Here is a 21,668-nt window from a genome sequence, read left to right as displayed (position 1 = left end):
AAGAGCTGGTATTATTACACTGAGTTAATGCTACCACCTCATGTTTCTTTGATGAGATCATGACTGTGATGCATCGATATAAGGGATAGGAATAGACTTTGTTTCTGAGCTTTTTGCAGGAAGAAATGAGAAGGCGAAGTGTCCGCCCCTTTGAACCTGAAATTCAGGAAGATTAATAACAGACACGTTATGGTGGGAGGCATCCTGGGTTTGAGCATTCCGCAACATAACTAAACTGTACATTTCTTTTTGTTCAACTTAATTCTCTGATCCTCTGATAGCCATGCTAGCGTTGCATATTCCCAGTAGTTTTCTTTTGTTGCAGCACGTGGCAATCATTTTTTGTATTATACGTGGATGGAGGAGACGATGTAAAACAGACAAGGGGAACCAAGAGAGGGTTGACTCATGCTGAAGTCTCTCCCGGCAGTACCTTGCCTTTGACACACAACTGAACACTCCAGATCACTATATCAGTCTCCTCCCTGCCGGCAGGACAAATAAATTAACTACAGATCAGTCTCTGCAGATCTGTTTTTTTCCAAGTAAAAAGACTCTCCCATGTTGTGGTCATGAGAGAGGAATGAGAGGAGGGATGGAGGTCAAAAGATCTCCATTAGTTCCCGACCTGGTAAATACAGGTTACTGGCAGTGAATCCTTCGGTGCGTCCATCTAAATTCTAATCCGTCTTGTGTAGAATTGATTAGTCGATTGATCAACGTGACACAAAATCACTTGGAAGTCATTTGCTTCCAAGTTGAAGTTAATTTGCTGGTTCAAGCCTCTCAATTGTAGCCTGTTGTCTCAGCAGAACTTTGCCATTTTCCTCTGCTGCAAATTATTTTTAATAGTTTTGAACAAAATGTTTGATATTATGTTTTGGCAAATGGTTAATCTGCAATTGTGTTGATCGGAGTTGGTTGGTTGGTTGGTTGGAGGGCTGTGCATAACACCAATGTCCATGAGACCAGTTTGAGTCCAAATACTTCTTTTGTGCATTTTCTGTTCTCTCCAGTGTGTTTTTTGTTGTTCATGTTGTGACACTATGAGGAAAAGTGTCCAAAGGCACAAACCTCCAAACTGAATACACACCTGGTGCATGGCAGAATCAGATAAATGATGAAAATGTCCACACACCAGTTACTGTTCCAAAGAAAAGTTTTATTACCAACCAAGTAACGTGTCAGACTCAGGCTCGGAGGGAAAACAACATTTTTCTCAGGCCTAACCGGGTGTTATTTGTACCTAAACCATGGCCCATTTATAATCAACAAATGCCTGTATTAGTTGGGTCATGTAGCTTATGTATGGTGGATTTTGCAGATATGAGCAATCACAACATACAGTATGATCCTGAGTGGCAGAGCTATAATTTCCATTCCTATACCGATCAATATTTTCACAATTATCTTACCAGCTAATGAGAAAAATAATTAGTTTAGTCCCACGATCTATGCATCTCATGGACTCTCAGCATAGCACCTCGATCCCTTTTCTGACCTGTGACTCCTCCATTGTCTTTATGCCCTAGAATGGCAGCAATTACAATCAGCTGTTTGAGCTGAGCCAATCACAGTCCAGCAGCAGATGTTCATTTTACTGCGTGGGTTGGCCGTTATTGAATTACATTCCTTGCTTCTTTTTCAGCTATAAATAGGGCAACCATTTTGTACACAGACCTCACATGCTGTCTATTAAAATGCTTTCTTGTTATCAGAACAAAAATATGATGTTTAATTACTTTCCAAACTGCAGATAATCACATCGTTGAAACCAGGCACGCAGGTGGAAGCTATGAGGCATAGAAAGTGTTCCACACGATCCAACCACATCACGGTCATTAATTAAGATATGCTGCATATGTAGTTTCCTAATCGTCTCCCTGTTTCTGAAGCAAAACTAATCCAAGGGAAATATATTAATAGGATCCATGGAAGACCCACTGGAGAACATTCAATGCAGAGCTTAATGAAAATGAAAAATATTCATCTATAGGCTCGCAATAATGAGACACAGTACAAACAGAGAGCACTGTTGAAAGAGAGAATGTGACAGACTTAACACATGTATGTTTTATAGAAAGTGCAAACTCTGTTTAACAAATACAATGCTCACAAAGTGCATCGATAGGTGCTGGTTTTTCACAGTGAGTGTGCCTTCTTAAAGGCACTTAGATGTTAACTAATTCATTCAATATTTTCAAAACCCATGCCAAACTGGTTTTAGAGATGGGTTTTAAGCTTATTTATTATAAAAGACTTGCACTGTTCTCTTAAACTGAGTCTATTCTCTGACCTCTGTCCACCTTTATTTCATCAAATATTCATCTGCTGGCAGAGAAGGAAAATGGGCTCACTCATCTAGCACCGGCTGCTTATTTCGCAACGCCGCCGAGTTCTCGGAGGTTTAAAAGTGGGTCTAACTGCAACATAAATTATTTCTTTATTTTCTCATTGACCCCCTAAAGGGCACACAACGAAGCAGAACCAGACATGATATGGAGTTATACAAAAGGTCAACACTCATAAAGGTTATTAGGTGGGGGGTGGGGGTTTGGGGTGAGAGAAGAAAACATCACAGATTCAAGCTCAGATGTTTTATTATGTCTCAGCTTTGATAAAAAGCAGAAAGTAAATTGTTGTTAAAAGCATACCGTGAAGTTGTGAGAGCCCGTGACCGCACTGCCATCCTCCAGGTAATGGGTTTCTGTGTAGTTACTTGCAAATAGCCCCCTAAATGGAATAAACAAAGATGACAGACGCTCAGAAGTGACACTAAGGGGCTTTATCCACACACACAAACAAAAATCAATTACAGTGTCTTCAGTCATTCCATCACTGTGAGAGCTGCTAAAGTGATGAACAGTCTGCTGTGATTTAAAACCTAACCCTACTCTTGGAGTGCAAAAACTACACTGAGCAGCTGTGGACATGAAGTCAGCAACAGGATACAGAGGCTGCTCTGGCATTTTCTATTATTAAAACCCACCTTCATGTCTCATGCATGCATCATGAAGACGTATTCAATACAAATCTATAACCCGTTCCATGTGATGCGATACAAACAGTAATAGACCTACACATCACGAGTGATGAGCAAAGGGACATGAAAGCATGGTCTAAAAATGGGACAGGTCAGATTATGTTGACAGGAATACAGTAAATAAATTATTTTTGGTTACAAATGGGAATCAATAACGGAATAAAGTTCCTCTCGGAGGTGACCAAGTGATCCATTCATAGTTTATATGCAGAAAGTGCAGTAAATCAACACGGCAATGCTCTGCTGAAGGCAAACAGATTTGTTTTTCATGCTCTCTCTCCTTTGTAATGATTTTCTTTCCAGTTTCGGGGTCAATAACTATGTAAAAACATGTGCTTTTTGTCTAACTTGTCAGTTGATACCTGCTAGATGATTTTGGTTTTACTGCATCTTTCTCTACGGTTCAGCCGTCATAGCTGTTGGAACAAATAACGCACAAATGAAATCATGCTCCACTCGCTTTTGTTATCGTGCGAAAATACCTTTGGGTCTTTTAACATAGAAAATAAGAGCTGTGCAAACACAGGCCACACACGACATCACATGATTTCCTTGGCGAAAAAAAGGAATCCACGACGTGGTGCATGTCTTTTAATTCATGTAGTAAATGATCATGCATGAGCCGAATATAAACTATAATTCATATTAAGTATTGGCAACTTTCATGTTAGTTATGTCGTTTACTGAATATGAAATGAAATATTGCAGAGAGAGAATCATTTGCACACATGATGCCTCCGTCCAATGGCTGTTACCATATGTGCACGCATGAAAGTCACCTCAGATGTGGTGAACTTTTCCCATGTTGATATAACTAAGCTTGCTTGGCTTTCGTGTAGCGAAGAGTGAGACATAATCTTGGTTCTCTTGGGGGAGCGACAGACCAGCAGCAGAGAGAGAGAGAGAGAGATTAACAAACAAGTTAATATGTTCTTTCTGTTTCAGATGAAGTTCAGAGTGTCTGTACGTGTGCACGTTTCATATATATAGTGGATGCATGTACTGTATTACACTGCAGGATATTAGTCGAAGGTTCCACAGCAGAGTGGAAACCTCAGCAGGCAGCTGGATTCTCTTACTGACCTAACCGCTGACAACCCAGCTGGGAGTGTCAGCTGTAACAACCTGGGGAGGAGGGGGGGTTATTTTGTTTGGGAGCTGTCAGCATGAGACACAATGCCTCCCCACCCTCAACTCCTCTGCAGAGCCAAAGAGCTGGTAATAATCATTGGATCAAAGCGAGGCCAGAGAGTAGAAAGAGCCAAATAAAATGATGTGTTTCTTCAGTCTTAATTAGGTCTGCGCTCGCAGTCGGACACATAACCTCAACATCTGCCCACAACAGACAATCCATTGTGGTGAATGTGTGTAGGCCTAAGTATCTGCTTCGTTGCTTGTGTGCAGCATTCAAGGAGAGTGTGGGGACACGAGAACACGTTGCAGACACCCATGTGTCGTCCATGTGTGCGTTTTCTGAAGGGGGCGTGAAGAGGACACGCAGTTGTTGCAGGAATAAAAACCACTACAGCGTTTTCGGATCAAATCGAAGTGGATTACAACAAAAAAAATATGAGCTAATGTCAGCAGTTTGTGAGGAGAATGCATTTCTGCTTTTGTGGTAGCCGTTGGAGTATTCTCAAAACAGACACTCACATGTATTTGGGTGTCAATCAGTACCAATGAATTCTACAAACTCAGCAACAGGGACACTTTTTTCAGATAAAACAGAGGAACCAGTAATGATTAATCAGCCCAGTTCCAGGCCCAATGCCACAAGCGTAATTCTGTTTGGTTTGATGTAAAGTTTTCCTGGTCCCTTCTTGCCTCGTGCCCACAAAGTCTCCTGAAACACCCCTAAAGAGAGGCGTTTGTTTGGTTTACTACTGTATACTAGCAACCCCCTGGATTTGTAACCGACTTGGCTTGTTGCTGGCTTCTTAGAGGAGTCACTCATGGAGTCAAAGATTATGAGTTTTCTGGCAACTGTGGAAAATAAGTAAAACACATGACGTTTTCAGACATGAACTCCGGAAAATGTTCAGATGTTGTCTGAGTCAGACGAGTTCACAATGGACGGAACATTTCCATGACAATTAAGCCAGACGACTTGGTCAAGCATGCGAGAGGCAGAACACTCGTTTTTTTGTTTTCTTGTTGTATTCTCAACCAAAAACATCTCTGCAACTATGAACTGTGAGTTCCATAAAATGTCAGGATGGACGTTGGCAGTTATCTCACATACAGCCCCTCCCCTCCTTCAGGATAGTGTCTGGATTGGAGTGCTGGTCTGAACGCAGATAATAGTGGGACAGCATAATTGCTCTTTGCATCGGTTTGAACGCAGACATTCTTCATTCTGACGGTGCATCTCATCCCCTCAGAGCAATGAACCCGCAGCCAAATATATCATGTGTCTAATTCCAGCAGGCACCCACCCAGCATGCCAGTCACAGCTCACCATTTATCAATCAGTGGGAAGTTAATGAGGCAAGTGAGAAGGAAGTGGACAGGGGTTGTGCCCCCTATTTAAAATGCATTACCCACGGGACAGTCCTCCAGCAGAGATCCACCCGACTGACAGAGATTTGGCATCAGGGAGAGATACAATGAGTCAACAAATAAAAAAGCCACTTTTTTTTACTCTTAATGCCTCCATATCTGCCCCAAGTGCAGACAGCCTCACTCTCACACAACCACTACGAGAGCAAAGTGTGACAAGCAGGAGGTAAACATCTGAGGGCAGTGCTATATCTCTGGAAATATGACAGGAGAGATAATTGTTAATGTCACTGCATCAGTTAGACAGGTGCAATAGCCTATTCATAATAATAGTTGTCATGTTTACATTTCATGTCATGTCAAGGCTGGGGGAGGGGGGAATATTTGAAAGGTAATACATAAAGCGAAGAAAGGTGTTGTATTGGTCGATTTGACGACATATGGAGAGACAGTGACGCCACAGTTACTAAGTGTCCCTTCTTTTCTTCCTTTCTTTGTTGCGTCTCATCAACACTGACAGCTCATTGTGTCCGTCTTCCTACGGGGAAATAACATGAGGATTTATGTCTTATCTAAATGGAACAGATTAACGTACAGAATCACTGCACATACCCCGACTCACAAATTCATCCCACTCCCTGCTATACATTTTAATTAGGAAAAGTATGACCGCACTAAACTAGAAAAATGACTCTCCGTGGTGATTTATTGACAAATCCCGTGATCTCTTGTGTTACTCGTTTACTTCATTGTGCTCATTTAAAAAGGGAGAATAACCGGAGAGGTGGAGGAGATATATTAATTGCGGCAGGCTTGATGAATTGGAGTTGGAAGCCAATCAATCAATGGCAAAAAGGGGAGGTCCCATTTGTAGGTTAGTGCTGTATATGACCTAGAAAGAAAGTACCTGTCTGAATGTCAAACAGACCAGAGAAGGAACATTTCAGCTTTTGTATGCAAATGCAACTCTGTTTTTGATTGATTATGCCACAGGATTGTGTCTATAATGTCTGCCGTGTATTGCGATTATGGAAATAAAACACCAGAGCAGGGAAGACGTAAACAAGAGTTAAGATGAAGTCATGCACGGGACACTTTTGATCAAAACTTGGAGGAACAAGAAACGGCTGAATTGATTATGTGGCAACGGGCCAAGATTGGGGGGAAGAATCTTTAGTGTGAGACAGAGATTGTTCCATGCAAAACTATTTTCAGGTGCTTCAAATACAGACGCAGTGTGCAGAACAAAATACATAACGTGGTGTATAGAGTCAAGCTTGCTTATGCTGTGGGCATCCTAATAAGAAGAATACCTAACATAATGGCTTGACTCTCTTTTTGGAGTCCGCAACATGACTATTAGTTGACTTGCTGTGGCCAGTACATTGACAATGTAGACGTTGTTTCCGTTGGTGGAGCACAGGCTGGATCAATGTGCACAGTGATTTCCCAGTCACGTGCTCCGATGTGTCTCATTAAACTCCGACAACCATATCAGGGAATTCTGGACAAAGCTGGTGAGGATCGAGCCTCTTGAGAGCTCGTAGCTCTCTAGCACTTGTGAGGACTAGCTATTTATACAGATAAATAAAAACATTAAGAGCAGATTAAATCATCATCAAAGAAACACTTTTTTTTTCTTCCTATAAAACCTAATCTAGGAGCTCCAATTAGTAGCCCACATTACATTTCAACAGAGCAACTCAATGTGGTAGTAATAATGTCCTTGTGCTTTTATGTGGCAAGTGGCAAGATCCCAGTTTCACTTGAAAAAGTGGGGAAAAAGTGGGATCATGTGCATGAAAACCTACAATAGAGCCAACTGCTCCAAGCCAAAAACGAAAAGAAAAGAAAAAAACTTGTCTGAGTGTTAAAAATTTTTCTTTTCCAGCAGCAAGGGAAGAGGGCCAGTCTTCCTGGCTGTGATCTGTCTGACATCAGGCAGCATTGCAGGCCAGTGCCAAGTAGAGCAGGGAAGCAGAATTCCCCCTGCTTTACCCCAAGCTCCATGCAACTCCCAGTCTACATGAAGCATGTCATGAACAGACCCGTTACAGCGTGCCGGCCAATGATTTCTGCTCAGGAGGGAGGGAGGAAGTGGAAAAGAGCAAAACAAAAGTCAAGGCAGATGGTTTTGACTTTATTCATATCTATGCCATGTTTGGTACAGTTGATGTAGCATGTGGCTGCACGAGCTTCAAGGTCAACATTCTGGCAAAAGCAGAAGAAAACCCATGCGTGTTTCAAGTGCAAATATGAGAGATTATTAGTTTGTATTTTCGCAAACAAAAGCGGCAGATCTGACTGGGCTGCACGTTCCATCTCATCACAACAGGCTCATTATGATTCTTCACACTCGTGTGGCATCCTGGGGTGGTCAGCAAGATGGTCAAACAGAGTAGCCATTAGCAGTGGTGGCACGCAATTACCGCAATGACTGTCACCTACAGATTGATGTGGTTAAGCCAAGGCATGCCCCGTGAAATCAATAAAGTGTCATCTCTGTGAAATGTCTGCATGATGGATGACTCCACAGGATCCAAATTACGGAGACGAGATGATGAATGCCGCCCCAACAATGGATGAGATAATTGGAATTAGGACGGAAGTGCAATGCTAATCTGTGATGAAGTGTGAAGCCCAAGGCGTTGGGCGATCACCGATCAAACAAAAATCTTTTGTTACAATCGGATAATAGATCATCTATATGTTGAAGTGTAGGAAGTGCACTGAAATGAAATGCCTGTTCTGAGAGAGAATGGCACGTACTGTGATCCATGTGCATCACAACAGCTCACTACTACATCAAGGTAGACAGCATAATCAGTAGACGAAGAAATAGAGAAAGCCCAGAGAGGAAACAGATGTGATGTTAGCAAACTCCCATCTCCAGGAATCGTCTGGTTTGGACATACCTACAAATCAAAAGTCTATCACTACCAGAAAACTAAAGGCGCCTCTTGTTTATTCAAATGCTTCGAAAAGATCTGTGGTCACTGCTTTCCATCAAGAGTGAAGATAATGACTCTCTAAGTAAGGAGAGGTTGAGGTGAGAGGTGAGAGAGGTGTGATGCTGTCACACCGCCACAAAAAGCTCTGAGGCAGATGTTGCAGTCAATAGCGGCTGATAATCACGGCCGCGGTTTCGCTTGCCTTCACTTAATGAGATTTTGACCGCAGCGCAGTGAAGAACAGGAAACGCTCAGGCATTTGTTTTTTTGGAACGGTCACATGTGTAATGTAGGTATGAGGACTTGCTTTCTATCAGCTGTCCCTCAACACAGTCGCGTTCTGTGCCACATTCAGCACACGTGATGCTGCCTCACCATATTATGGGAACACTGGCTATTGCTGCAGCACACTCCAGCACGGAGTGACACATAGTCTGATCATTCCAGTCAGACAAGGAAAAATGCAATAATAGAATGAAAAAAACTTGTATAGTTTAGTCTAGGATCGTTGGTTTTCTGTCATAATAACACATTCATTTTTTTAATGCCCATGTACCACACTTATAAGGCCTTATTTAAATAATGCATTAACAAAGCCAATGAAACAACAACCAGTCAATGCTTAAATCCAGGGTGTTCCACCACTGAATAAGGTCACATGTCTGGTGCTACAAACACACCTAGTTATCCCAGTAGCATGAATTGAATCTTGAGGACGTTTTGCTCCAAATGAGGACAGAGGAGTTGTGTGTGTAAACGGAGTTGTTTTACGTAGTTACGTCTGCATCTTAATGATGAGACGCTCTGGCCTTTGCTCCGCGCGTATAACATAGTTTACACACTCACGGGGAATGCATGATATTTCCACACTGGTGAAAAAAAACACTGTGTTTTCCCCCTCTAAATCCTCGATTCCTCCTTTGCTTACGAAGGTCGAGATTGTGACATCATTTCAACCAATTTTTGATTTACAATCAAGATCGTGACACCCCTAGTTTTAAGATAACACATTTGTGAAGTCACACTTGACACTGACCACCAAAATCTGATCACTTAATCCTGAAGCTTAAAGGAAAGTTGAAACCAAATTGGAAAAGATTCCTTCATGACTGGCGGACATCTTGAAAACACATTGCATAAAACATGTTTATTTAATTTCTCATTGATTGCCTGGTTTTGTGGCTTATTGTTACATCCACACAAAAGTCACTTTTCAAAGCTTGACTGATGTGAAGTGTGCTGGGGTCCGGTCTCTCCTCTGGTTTTCTTTGCCTGTTGCCAGTCATGGATGTGTGACATCATGACACACATCTGGCTCTCTCGCGTTTTGCTTACACCAGAATGTCTGTCACCCTCAGGCAAGCGTGCACATGCCAAATGGAACAAATGGTGTCTATGGCAATGATCAAATCATGCACTCACTCTTGGTGGGTTACAGCAAGGCACGTTTTTCATTCTATTAGGACATTAATAGTCATTTTATTGCTCATGATATCACTGATCCCCCAAGGACAATGGGAAATGTAATCACATGTGACTAATCAACAGCGATTGATTTGCACAGTGAACTCTAAATCCTCCACTAGGGGTCAAGTAGAATACAAAGCTTTAAATTACTGCAAGGAATAATTCAATTTAAATGGAAAGAAAACAGAAAAATATACATTTCTGAGCAGCTCTAGCGCCGCAGACGAGTGTTTTTTTGTTTTTTTGTCTTCTTCTTTCTTTGTGACATTGGCCAGTGACATCTTTATCTGAAACTAATTATACTGGCTGCAAAAAGCAGCACTCTCTAAATTCGCCTTTGTTGCTGTGGATCACTGGAGGGGGAGATCCTTCATCCTGCTTTCTACTGCCATCAGCCCCCAGGGCTTCTGTTCCTCTATGGCAGAGAGTGTGTGTGTGTGTGTGTGTGCGTGCCTCTTCATCTCCCTCAGGACACGCTTCGTTTGTGTGTGTGTGTGTATGTTTGCATGGTGCAGGACTAAGAGAGCGATGGAAGGAGAGAGAGAGTGTGTGTCCTTGCTTGTGTGCATCAGTGACTGCATGTTCTGGTAGCCCTGTATGATTAATGTGTGTCTGTGTGAGCATGTCCACACGAATGCATCACTGCTTTTGCTGTTTTCCACAACACGGGTTGTGTTTGTGCTCCACATGCAGCACGGCTTGTGTATCATGCAACACCTTATTTGCTTTCAGTACTTGGAGCGAGCCACAACTAACTAAACTACACAGTTTAGTTAGTACAGCATTCTGTGTGGGAAAATGTACTATTCTGCAAACTTTGTTTTGGTTGCATCACCCAGCAGAGGAACTACTTTTTTTACAATTTCATGGACTTAATCAAAGAAAATCACAGTAACTGGAATAAAAGATAGTGGCTTGTTCACAATATTGTGAATGTTTCCATTTTTATGATCTAGAGAGAAATCCTGGAGGTTGATATCTCAGCCTTCTTCCCATTATTATTTTGGGTGTATAAAACCTTTAGACACTTTATGATATAACGAAAATCAGGAAATACTGAAAACTCAAAGATGTGAGTTTACCAAATCAATTCATATTCCTCTCTGTGAATACATTACAGCGGGATTTACATTCCGCATCAAAACAATTAATCGCATCACGCGTCCCTGTTTTGTTTGCTCGCATTGTTTCAAATCATTTCGTGGGTTGCAGTTGAGAGGGAGAGGATGAGCTGAGGAAGAGCTGAATGTAAAGTCGTTTTTCAGGACAGGTCATGCAAATGCGCTGGCTTTGAGCTCTGCTCGCTAATTCAAATGCTTCGCAAAGAACTGGCCCAAAGCACAAAGCTCATGCATCTATATCCATTTCAACATCGCGCTTGAACTAATGAGCAACTGGGGAACTTCAAACAGTCAAGTCCATCATCCTTTTTTTTTGTGCAAGGTGAAGGCACGCACACACACACACACACACACACACACACACACACACACACACACACACACACGCACAAAAGTAGTATTCAATTAATTAAAGCTGTCTGCATTGTGTGCCCTCCTCCCCCTATTTTTCCTGCCCTCCTCCTCTGCCTTGCGCGTCCTCAGGGAAATCAAACAATTAAGAACTGAATACAAATTTACTCTGCCTCCCTTAATGTCTTTCACCCCTCCGACTGTTTTGGTGAGTGAGATGTCCTCCGTGTTGCTCGTAAAAAAAAAGTCTGATTTTGATGTATTAGTCGGGGTTTGGTTTTACACCCTGACCCTGAGCTCTGTTAGGAGGAGATTGACAGGAAGGGGCCACGAGATGAGAGCACAGGGAGGCAGTACAAAAACAAGTGAATTATTTAAAGAGAAATTAATATTTAGTGTAACGTGCAAGGTCCGAGGCATGCATTTTTAGCAGGTGTGGTCTTCCTTAAGACAAGATGCCCAAGGTGCAATTTATTAGGCCATACATCCCCCCCACTGACCCCGCAGTGCTCATAAATCTCAACCAGCTTTCATTACAACTGATTTCTGCAGTGAAGATTCTGTTATGTCACGCTTCCTTAAATCAGCGCTCAACGTTATTTCACTAAAGTTGGTGATTGCTTTCCCAATAATAATGTACTGCTATAGCTCATCGATCATCCATGTGCCGCTGATCCCTATAAGGACTCGGGCTCCTGTTGATAAGCCGACGCGCCGCAGAGTAGAACATTATTGGTTTTCTCTGAGAGACTGTTTGTAAACATCACATCAGACCCCAGCATGTGCAGGCGGAGCGCGGCGCTGGGGCTTGTTCGCTCTTACAGCGTCGATAAACCACCGGGCGTAAATAAAAAGTGAGCGAGGTTGATTTGCATCAACACAACAGAACTTCCATTTATTAATTTTCATTTGGCATTTTGAACAAAATCAATGCCAGGCCAAGGCAATAATCAAGATTCTAATAATTCTGAGGCCATGAATCTTTTTTTCTTTTCACTCTTTTATTTCCCAACACAAAGGCCTGTAGGCTGTTTGACTGTAGCACTGCTGACAACACACTGAATCACTTGAACTATTACTTCAATTTAACTATACAGTATATGATATAATATATAACATGGAAGTCTACGATGATTGTACAGTGTAACAGTAACAGTCTGACATTTGGGCTGAAATCAAGTGGCAAACCATTGGTTTGTGAGTTGAATATTTTCGTTCCCCGTGAATGACAACAAATAGCTTTTCTCTCCGCTCATGTGTCAACAAATGCAGTTTCCTGTTTAACCCACTGTGAGTTTACACCTGGGACCTGCGACCCCTGCGCTCAGAAACCAAACCTCTGCTGATGAGTTTAAGGAGACTCGAGCCTTCATTCCCCGGAGTCCCTGCAACCCTTTATCAAACCTAGGCAGCTCTATTGTTGTTGGCAGCTCACTCCAGTCCCCAGAGGTGGAGGGATTAGATGAGAGTGAGTGAAGAGGAGCACAGGGGGGCAACCGATGGAGACCCTGCTGCATCCCATGCCTCAGTAGAGAGTTGCTGATGGAAAGGAAATAAGTGAGAGGGGAGATATGTGAAGGCATGGTGGACAGAAGAGAAGGCCGACTGCTTTCACACCTCATCTGACAAAGCAAAAACACTCCAATCCAGTCATCACACATCCTTCCTCTGCCTCCATCCACTCCCTGTGTGTCCATCTCTCAGCACTGTGGGGCCTCAAAGTCATAACCTTAATGATGAGTGGGATGGGAAACACGAAGCATCTGCTTTCTGCATGACATGGAGACGGGGGAAGACTCCGTGCTCCAGGTCCCAGACTTTCTCTGCACCATTTCTTTTTATCACTGAGCTAAATTTAGCAACGAAAGAGAGATCTGAACCTGAACAGGTTTCCAAAAGGAGTCATGTTTGGATTTGTAGGTTCTGATTGAGTCCAAAAGGAAATAAATGATGATTATTACACCATTTTCAGAGAGGTTCATCCGCAGAGGGACAAGAAGGAGAAACTGCTGCTGGTGTTGGTTTTTGCTGTGCTGGTCGGCTGCAGCGGATGCTGGGGTTTTTTTTTTTCCCCATCCACCATTTATTTTTCACACCACTCTGCATGAGCACGAGGAGGACAACAGAAGAAAAAACCCTAGATCAACTGAAAGAAACATGCTTCCTTCCACCTAAATCTGACCGTCTGGCCGATGACCACACGTGGCTTCTTTGCTCAGTCAGTGACCCCGCCCCCCCCACACACACACATACACACAGGGAGTGCTGGTCTTAGGAAGGTCATTTGACTGTGAGAACAGGGAGGAGGTCAAATGGAGTGAGAGTTCCCTCTGACATGGATTCACACTGTAAGTGCAGCAGATCTGTCTGTCAGACTGAAGATGGAAGCCAGGACTGTTAAGCTTGGCTGATTATCTTTATGGTCAGCAGCCACACGGGTCAAAAACCTTGGCTGCATTTGTTTATTCCCTTTGGCAACACAGAGCTTTGAGAAAATGAGCTTTCACTTTGAATATTAGAGAACGTTTGCTTCAGTAGGAGAAGGAGAGAGAAAAACACAGGCCGACTGGTGATTTAAGGGAAATAGGAAAGATGAAACTGCTTTGATTACAGGACTTGTCGATTCGAGTATGTACATGTTGCAATATCATCATGGGTATTTGTAGTCGTTAATGGATGTTCATATTAAAATCACTGGGCCGTGCACACACACACACACACACAGAATAATCCACTGTGCGGTGGAAATTCAATGATTTGTCTTTTAATTTCAAAACCAAGTAAACAAAACAGTCGACACGAGGACGCACGGCAGAAAATGTTGTTAGCGGGCTGAACGTTTTATAATTAGAATACAAATTTTGAAAGCAGGGAGTATCCAATTTAATCTTCCTGCAAGTATAACTGTATATCACTTACGTAAGACCAATAATGATGGCTCATTGTGGAGACGTACAACTCCAGAAAGAGAATTTTACACATATTCACCAAATAGATGGAAAGATGGGACACATTATGTTGTTGGAAAGTCTTACAATAAATGATCTTGCAGATAAAGCCTTACGTTATGCTTTAATTAATGAAGATGAAACACACCGTCGTCTACCCACACAATCAAAACATTTAATGCAGTCTCATTCTAAAGGGCACATATGTGTAGGTGCTTGTTTAAAATGAAACAGATTGTCACTCAGCTGTGGGAATTTTGACTTCAAACACAAAAATCTCACTGAAGTCCATCATAAATAATGCAAAATGATATAATAAAAGATGTAAAAGGCATCAACTGAACAGGATGAATGACTGTATAGTTGCCCTGTAGTTGTTTTCTGTCACAAAAATAGTCATCTCGCTTCTAAAATCCCGAGCACCACCTACACAGCAGCGCCTGGTAGAGTGTTTAGTGTTTACACAAGGCATGTTTGGATGTGTTTCCCGCGCCACCTATCATCAGGGTGCCTGTAAGCACAGAAGCATATTTTCCAGTCTGGATATCGCTGTGAGTGCACCAGTAGAATATATTTTTGGTTGTTAAAATTCTGCCAAAAAAAAAGAGGGAGAGATCTCTATCTACAAGACCCTAAGCTCTTAGGTGAAGGTGAGTGCTGACATGACTGTCATCAGACAGAGAAAACTGCTGCTTATAGTAGGTTTCATTTGGCGGTGTAATTAGAGGTCAAGGGAAGAAGGATGAAATAAATCCACCAGCTGGAATCCGCAGACCCAGTATTCCATCTGGAAAAAGGCTCAAGGTGGAGGAAGGGTGGGGAAGACCTCTATCAGGCACAGAAAGTCTTCCCCTCCAAACCACATTATGATACTTATTCTTTTTTTTTTTAAGTGGAACATACATTTCCCCTCTGCTCATGGATCATCTGCTGAAGGGGCAAAGCTTCTCTGTGCTTATGTCTGAGTTGACAACTAGTCAATCATGAGACAAGTGTGTGGTGTAAACTTGAAGCCTCCAGACGATGCATATATTGTCCTTATTACACTGAATGAGGGAGAGTAAATACTTTGATAGGTATTAAAACATTAAATATTGTAATATTTAAATTAAAGTAACATGAATTGGTGGTCAGGTCCCATTCAAGTCAGGTTCACTTTTCTTTTCTAAATAACTTGCATCATCTCTATGGATGAAGGAGAGCCACACACACTGTTTTTTGCAAGCCTGAATGGATCATTTGTGTAACCCTGATATGTTCTGTACATATTAAAACATCACAGCGTGAATGTCACCCTATAAGAAACAAATAGAGAAACACACACAATCACAATTTGATTTTCAAATGATGCAATCAGTTTCTAATGCTTCTGAATGATTACGCACAAAGAATATTTCACTCTGTGGGCTTTGATTGTACTACATAACGATCCCTCCCCAGGTTTTTAATCATTCATTCATTTAAAAAAATGCATATATTAGCACATTTTCAGATCACTAAATAAACTCAAATGAACAAGATGGAAGGCTTCAGACTTTTAAACACACACTGAGTGATTGTGCGTCTCACCCCTCTCCGTCCTGTGGAAGGGGACAGGCCATTCTCAGAGCTTCCCAGTGTTACTGAATGCCTCGTAATTAATTAGCAACATGGGCCGCTGAGTCCACCTTATTAATTACTGCTCTAAGCTGAAAAATAATTGGAGCTTTTGAGAAGGTAATTCAAAAGAGGGAGGCTCCAGCCAAACAAAAATCCCTTTTGAAGGAAGCCGTTAAAAGACACAGGGTCTGGACAGAGACCAGCCCATTCCCAGGGCTTGTCTTTGAAACTAATGAATCACAGTGTATCATGGCCTTGCAGCCACAAGGGTAACACGAAAGGTATAAGGCTGAGAAATAAGCTTTAGTGGGTCTGAATGAATCTGAGAGCATGTGTGTTTGTGTGGGCATATTTTTTTTTTTACCCCTTTCTTTCCTTCCTTGTCAGGACCAGTAGTCGCCATGGGGACCAAAGCTTTGTCCTAATGAGGGAGAACCTCATTTACAAAGGCACAACATATAATATGGAGTATGATGTGAAGTGTGGTTAGGTTAAGGTTAAGGTTAAGGTTAGGAGATTTGACCGGTTATTTCTGACTGTCCATATTAATAAAGTCGCTGGATTGTTCTAACGAGAAGCTGCACAAGTGTGTGTGTGGAAGGAAGCTTATGAGCGAAATGATATAAACAAGGCAGTATCCAGGGTTTGTGTGTCTTCATGTCTGAGTTTATCTGCTGCATGCTGGTGGCGGCTAGTGATTAAGAGAACTCCTTTAATGAAACAGAATACAGAACAGAAGACACTGCCATGTGAAGAGTGGGCTGTTTCTGTTTTTCACTATACTGTAAAGTATGTGTCTGCCCATGACTCATGATTGTAATTATGAGGTGAGGTAAACTAAAACTAAATTAAAACATCTGAACACACTCTTGTGCACTGGTAGTCAATGCGACGAACCAGCTGACTTAACCTAAACATTATGAAATGGTCTGACACCAAAACCGAGGAGATCTGCAGCAGTGGGAGGAGGTGAACTGAATAACCGCAAGGCAAATATAATGAAGTAGTCACTACAGACATTCAAATCTGTAATAAATACATTTAAAGCTTTCACCATGAGTAAGCCCCGAATCTCAAATGAGAAAAAGACTTTCTATCCTCTTTTATTTCTGAAATAAAGACTCTGGGGAGGATTTGAAACACCTCTTGTTTCGCTCCTAGTTTAATGACAACAGGAAGGATTTGACACACATGAATGTCTTTGGGGTTGATGTCCTTTAAATAATCTGCAGCCAAAGACAATAACCCCACAGAGTAGATCATAGGGATGCCTCTTTATTTTCTTTAACGAGAGAGATGGTTATTTATGCCTTGCCTTCCTCTCCCAGGAGAGCCCTTTTCCTGTCGATGCTTCCAGTGACAAACAAGAGCATCTTCACTGAGGGACGCACAAGGTCACAGGTTCACCAAGTCCAGTTTACGATATGGAGTGAAATAACATCCCCATAACCAAACACTCACACTGGATACTGTCCAGGTTCAATTTTATTGTTCTTCCAAACGCCAGAGAGATAGCAGACATTTGCAGCGAGGAAACATATCCTCTGCCTGCCCTTTGTCCGGGGAAAAGGTCAGATTAAAGCGCGTATATGCACATCTGCTTGATTACCCTGTAGCACAAAGGACTCAAAAAAGATGGATAGCCAACCCCTCAGGCCACTTATCCTTAAGGCTAAACATCATGATGAGCAGGGATTTCTGCCCCAAGTGCAGGCAACCGAGAACATTATCCGCCCTGCTGACAAGCCCCAGGCCTCCTTTCACTGATCCTGCACTCCATTAGAAAAAGAAACATGGATGGAGAGCATGCTGCTTCCTCAGCTTGGGACTCATCTGGATATGCCTGGAGGCGTTCCATTCAAAGCCACAAAGCAGCAAGACATGTGAAAACAGCTTGGTTAGGAGCGGTCAAAGCTCAACCAATGTCCCCACTGCTCCAGATGAGGAGGAACGATAACAAATGAATACACTTGTCTTGTATGTGTGACATCGTAATTGGCTGCATCTACAGCCCGTGTTGCACCAGCCATCAGGCAAATGGAAGCATATCTCAGTGTCCTGCTGCGTCTGTGTGGTCTGTCACTTTAATTTACCACGTGGCTGTTATTCAGGGGGTCTCTACATGTGCTGATAATTTACCGCTATTAAAAATCTTTAGTTGTATTGCAGAGTCATTAAAGGCTTGTTTCTAAAAACAATCAGAAGATTTTATCAGCTCCTTGCTCTATGACCTGCGTTCTCAAAACAATTCATTGACGTACATCCTTTACTATGTGAGTTATTTGTGCCCAAAACATGGCCTCCTTAGTGTGGGTAATTCACACATTATGTAGTCAATGACAAAAGGGGACATCTCTCCTCGACTTGATATCTAGCATTCATTTGGCACTAAACATTGAGGTGCTGAGGTCCAAGCACAGGTGTTTTGCAGTAAAGTACTGGTAAATATACTCTTTGTGTTCTGTTCCAAATGTTCACATCTTTCAAGATCAGCAAATTCTAAAACTGAATATACCAACAGTTTTATGTCCGCAACATCATGTTTTCTCCGTGTCCCTTGACAAACAGGCTCTTAATCTCTGGTTAAATAACAACAAAACCTACTCATAGGCCAAAATGTCAACATGTTGATGGGCAGCTGCTGTGATCTCTGCAAAAACGGTGTCTGGTTTCAAGCTGTTTGCAGTAAACTTTTCATGCAGCCCAGCCTCCCTCTGCTCCCCTCTGCTTTAACTGCAGGGGTGATGTGAGTTTAGACACATTGAGAGCATGTTCACCTCGCAGTTCCAGAAAAATAGTCACGTACAGCTGTGCAGCATGTGCACACCTCGCTCGCACTTTGCTGCCAGCGATATTTATTGACGAACGGCCAGGAAAACACAAATGCATCCGGTGGTTAAGTTCAAAATCATTTTATTCTGGACCTTATTTTTGTCCTGCTCCCTACTGATGCTGGCTGTGTTTGAACCACTGCTGCAGCGCGTAACCGGCCAAACAGACAAGAACCTTCACGACGTGTCGGCACAGCAGGTTCATAACTGTGTTTACATTTCATGAAGTAGTTTAATTACTTATTGGTGTCTGAATCATTGGACATTGATAACTTGACACAACTGTTATATATCTGCTCCTGGTCTCAACCTCACCTTCCCCATTTTCCTTTCACCACAACCGGTCGAGGCATCTTTCTCCACTGATGCGTAGCGCTTGCTCATTGTGTGAATTGTTGGGTTTCTCTGCTCTCTATAATACTGTAAAGGTGTTTGCATTACTATGTACAGTACCTTGAGATAATGTGTGTTGTGATGTGGCCCCACACAAATAGAATAGAATTTAGTTGTTGTCGTACTGACTTGCAAACAGTAAATTCTGACAGATTGGTATTTGGAGTGCACAGACGTTTGTTTTGACAAAAGTGCTTCCATCATTAGAAGAATCTCCACTGCACCTCGATTGCCTCTGTTTGTTCCTCTTGGCTCGGGATTTAAGCTCAGCTGTGGACTTCACATTTAGTACTGTTGGACAACAATGACAGCCGTGCTAATTGAGGGTCGGAGGGTTGGGAGTTGTTTTTTCCACTGCAACTGAAAGAATTTGACAACCTGCACGTCAGCTTTGCAAAAAATCCCTCACCTGTGCAGAGCAGGGATGTTATTCAACGGTGAGAATGAGTGTGATTTCCCATCAAAATATTTTCTAAGTAGGTAAGCCATAAAATTGTGGTCGCTGGTGTTGAAAGCTTTGTCCCACAGTCTGCAGGTGGAATTTACATATATTAGGCGTCCCAGAAAAACAAGAGGAGATTCAGGGCTGACTGTGGCATAAAAACCTATCCTCTCCCTCACTCTCTCTCCCTCTCTCTCGTTCCCTCTATCGCTCTGCTTCCTTGTCCTTTTTTCTCTCTATCGCACTGAAAGCTCTGCTTGTTCCTGGTTGCTCATGTGTGGCAACAGAGCTGGATGGAAAACATATTGCCCCATCAATCAAGTCCCATTCTTCTCAGCGATACACTCGATTTGGTGGCTGCCTGAGACCGAGGCCACGTTCAGTCGGCCTTTTTTTCCTGTGTGAAAATGCAAAGATGACAAATATTCCGCTGAACAGATCCAGAGCTGCGCACTCTGTCAAAGTGTACCTATTCCGATAATTTGATTTCTTTCAAAACGACGTTCCCCCTCCCTGACAGTACCTGACTGGCACTGTTTTGATAGTATCTTACTACAGAGAGTCGAGTGTGTGTGTGTGTGTGCCGTGTTCACACAAAGCCTCCGTCTCCCCTGTGTAACACCAACAGATCAAATGAAAAGATAGAGGGAGAAGAAGGAGGAAGACGTCACTTTTCATCAGAGTCTGGCTGATGCATTCAGGAGTTTCTGGCTTTCAAGTCTTTGTTTCACCAAACAAAAAAGACCAAAGCACAGAGAACACTGTCATGCTTGTACTATAACTGTGCAGCAGAAGGACTTCTCCTTCTTTCATGGCTGCTATATGTTACACACAGCTTGGCCTCAGTCTCTGGGCAGCGTCGTGTATGTCACCCATTTCTACTCCACAAAGCACTCAGGTCTGAGCTAAGGCCAAGTATGAATGGAGCGGCACTTACTTGTTTTTCTCCAGAGCCAAGAGCAGCTGCTCACCTTCCGCTTCAATCAGGAGCTTCAGTGATGCAGGGTGACTCTGAAGAGAGAACAGACAGGAGAGGAGATGAGAAAAATGACTTCTGGAGTCAGGCAGGCAGCATTTTGATTGAGGAAAGATGCTCTGGTTGCCTTTCAACTCTTGCAAAATGTATTCATATTTAGGAAAGATAATTAAATTACGACTACGTGTGGCAGTAAATTATCAGATAGCAAATCAGCTTTCAAAAATCTTGATTCAAGTCCGGATGAAACTTTGCCTAAGCCACCCAGGACTGTGAGAAAGCACATAACACTACTGTTTTCAATTGATGAGAGCAAATCCCTATGAAGTTACTTTGCATCTAAGAGCAAGAACAGAGAGGATTAGCTTATGTTTCTCTTCCATTTGACATTAATCCAGCTGAAAAGCCACGATTCTCTGCACCCGCGTTACAGCACTGAGAGAAACCATGTGTCTCTGTTAGGATTCAAATGAAGTGGCACAGAGTCGTACATTACTCCTGTCACGCGCACACAAACACTCTAATCTACATGTCAACACATAACCTCTCCGTGCTCCTGTGTGTTGCACTCGTAGGGCCCTTCACGTGCGTGATGGAGTTGCAGCTTGCTTGTTTTTCCGGGAACATCCGTGTTGCATTGAGATAAAATCTTTCTTCTTCTTCTTTTTTTTTTTTTAAACTCGCCTTTGGACACTCTTACCAGAGAACAAGGTGAAACTGGTCTGAATGTTTTTAACCTCCATCTTCTGGACAAAGCTCCAAAATGAGTTGATGAAGGAGAAGATGTCCACAATCACGGGAAGAGTTTTCTCTTTTTTTACCCACAAACGCAACAAGCAGCAAAACTCCGGTGAGAGAAAAGTGGTGCTGGTAATCTATTGTCTTTGTGTTTATGATTAGTTTTCTTATTGAATATGTTCATTAAATGAAGCTGCAGTAACTTCTCTCATCTCAGTAGCTCCCAGATTTTGGTTCCATGGCAACGATGCACGTAGTGGGTTTGCGACCCGTTTGGAACAAGGGCCTTTCTGCATGGAGCTTGCATGT

At 42.5% G+C, this 21,668-nt stretch overlaps 1 protein-coding gene and 1 long non-coding RNA gene across 2 annotated transcripts in view; one reads left to right on the top strand and one right to left on the bottom strand.

Annotated features, from left to right (window-relative positions):
* Nucleotides 1-21,668, top strand: part of LOC122758873 — an 84,496-nt gene that overhangs the window by 44,835 nt on the left and 17,993 nt on the right. The gene's annotated exons all lie outside the window — the stretch shown is intronic.
* Nucleotides 1-21,668, bottom strand: part of LOC122758868 (disintegrin and metalloproteinase domain-containing protein 12-like) — a 74,845-nt gene that overhangs the window by 38,369 nt on the left and 14,808 nt on the right. The window contains exons 3-4 of the mRNA XM_044013249.1: nt 20,583-20,656; nt 2,655-2,733 (exon numbers count right to left, since the gene is read on the bottom strand). Of these exons, the coding sequence (XP_043869184.1) occupies nt 2,655-2,733; nt 20,583-20,656 (153 nt within the window). The remainder of the gene's footprint in view (nt 1-2,654; nt 2,734-20,582; nt 20,657-21,668) is intronic.

This window comes from Solea senegalensis, linkage group LG18 (genome assembly GCF_019176455.1).
Source record: "Solea senegalensis isolate Sse05_10M linkage group LG18, IFAPA_SoseM_1, whole genome shotgun sequence".
In the NCBI taxonomy this organism is placed as follows: domain Eukaryota; kingdom Metazoa; phylum Chordata; class Actinopteri; order Pleuronectiformes; family Soleidae; genus Solea; species Solea senegalensis.
The sequence above is the reverse complement of the archived record's forward strand: the minus strand, read 5'-3'. Positions and strand labels throughout refer to the sequence as shown.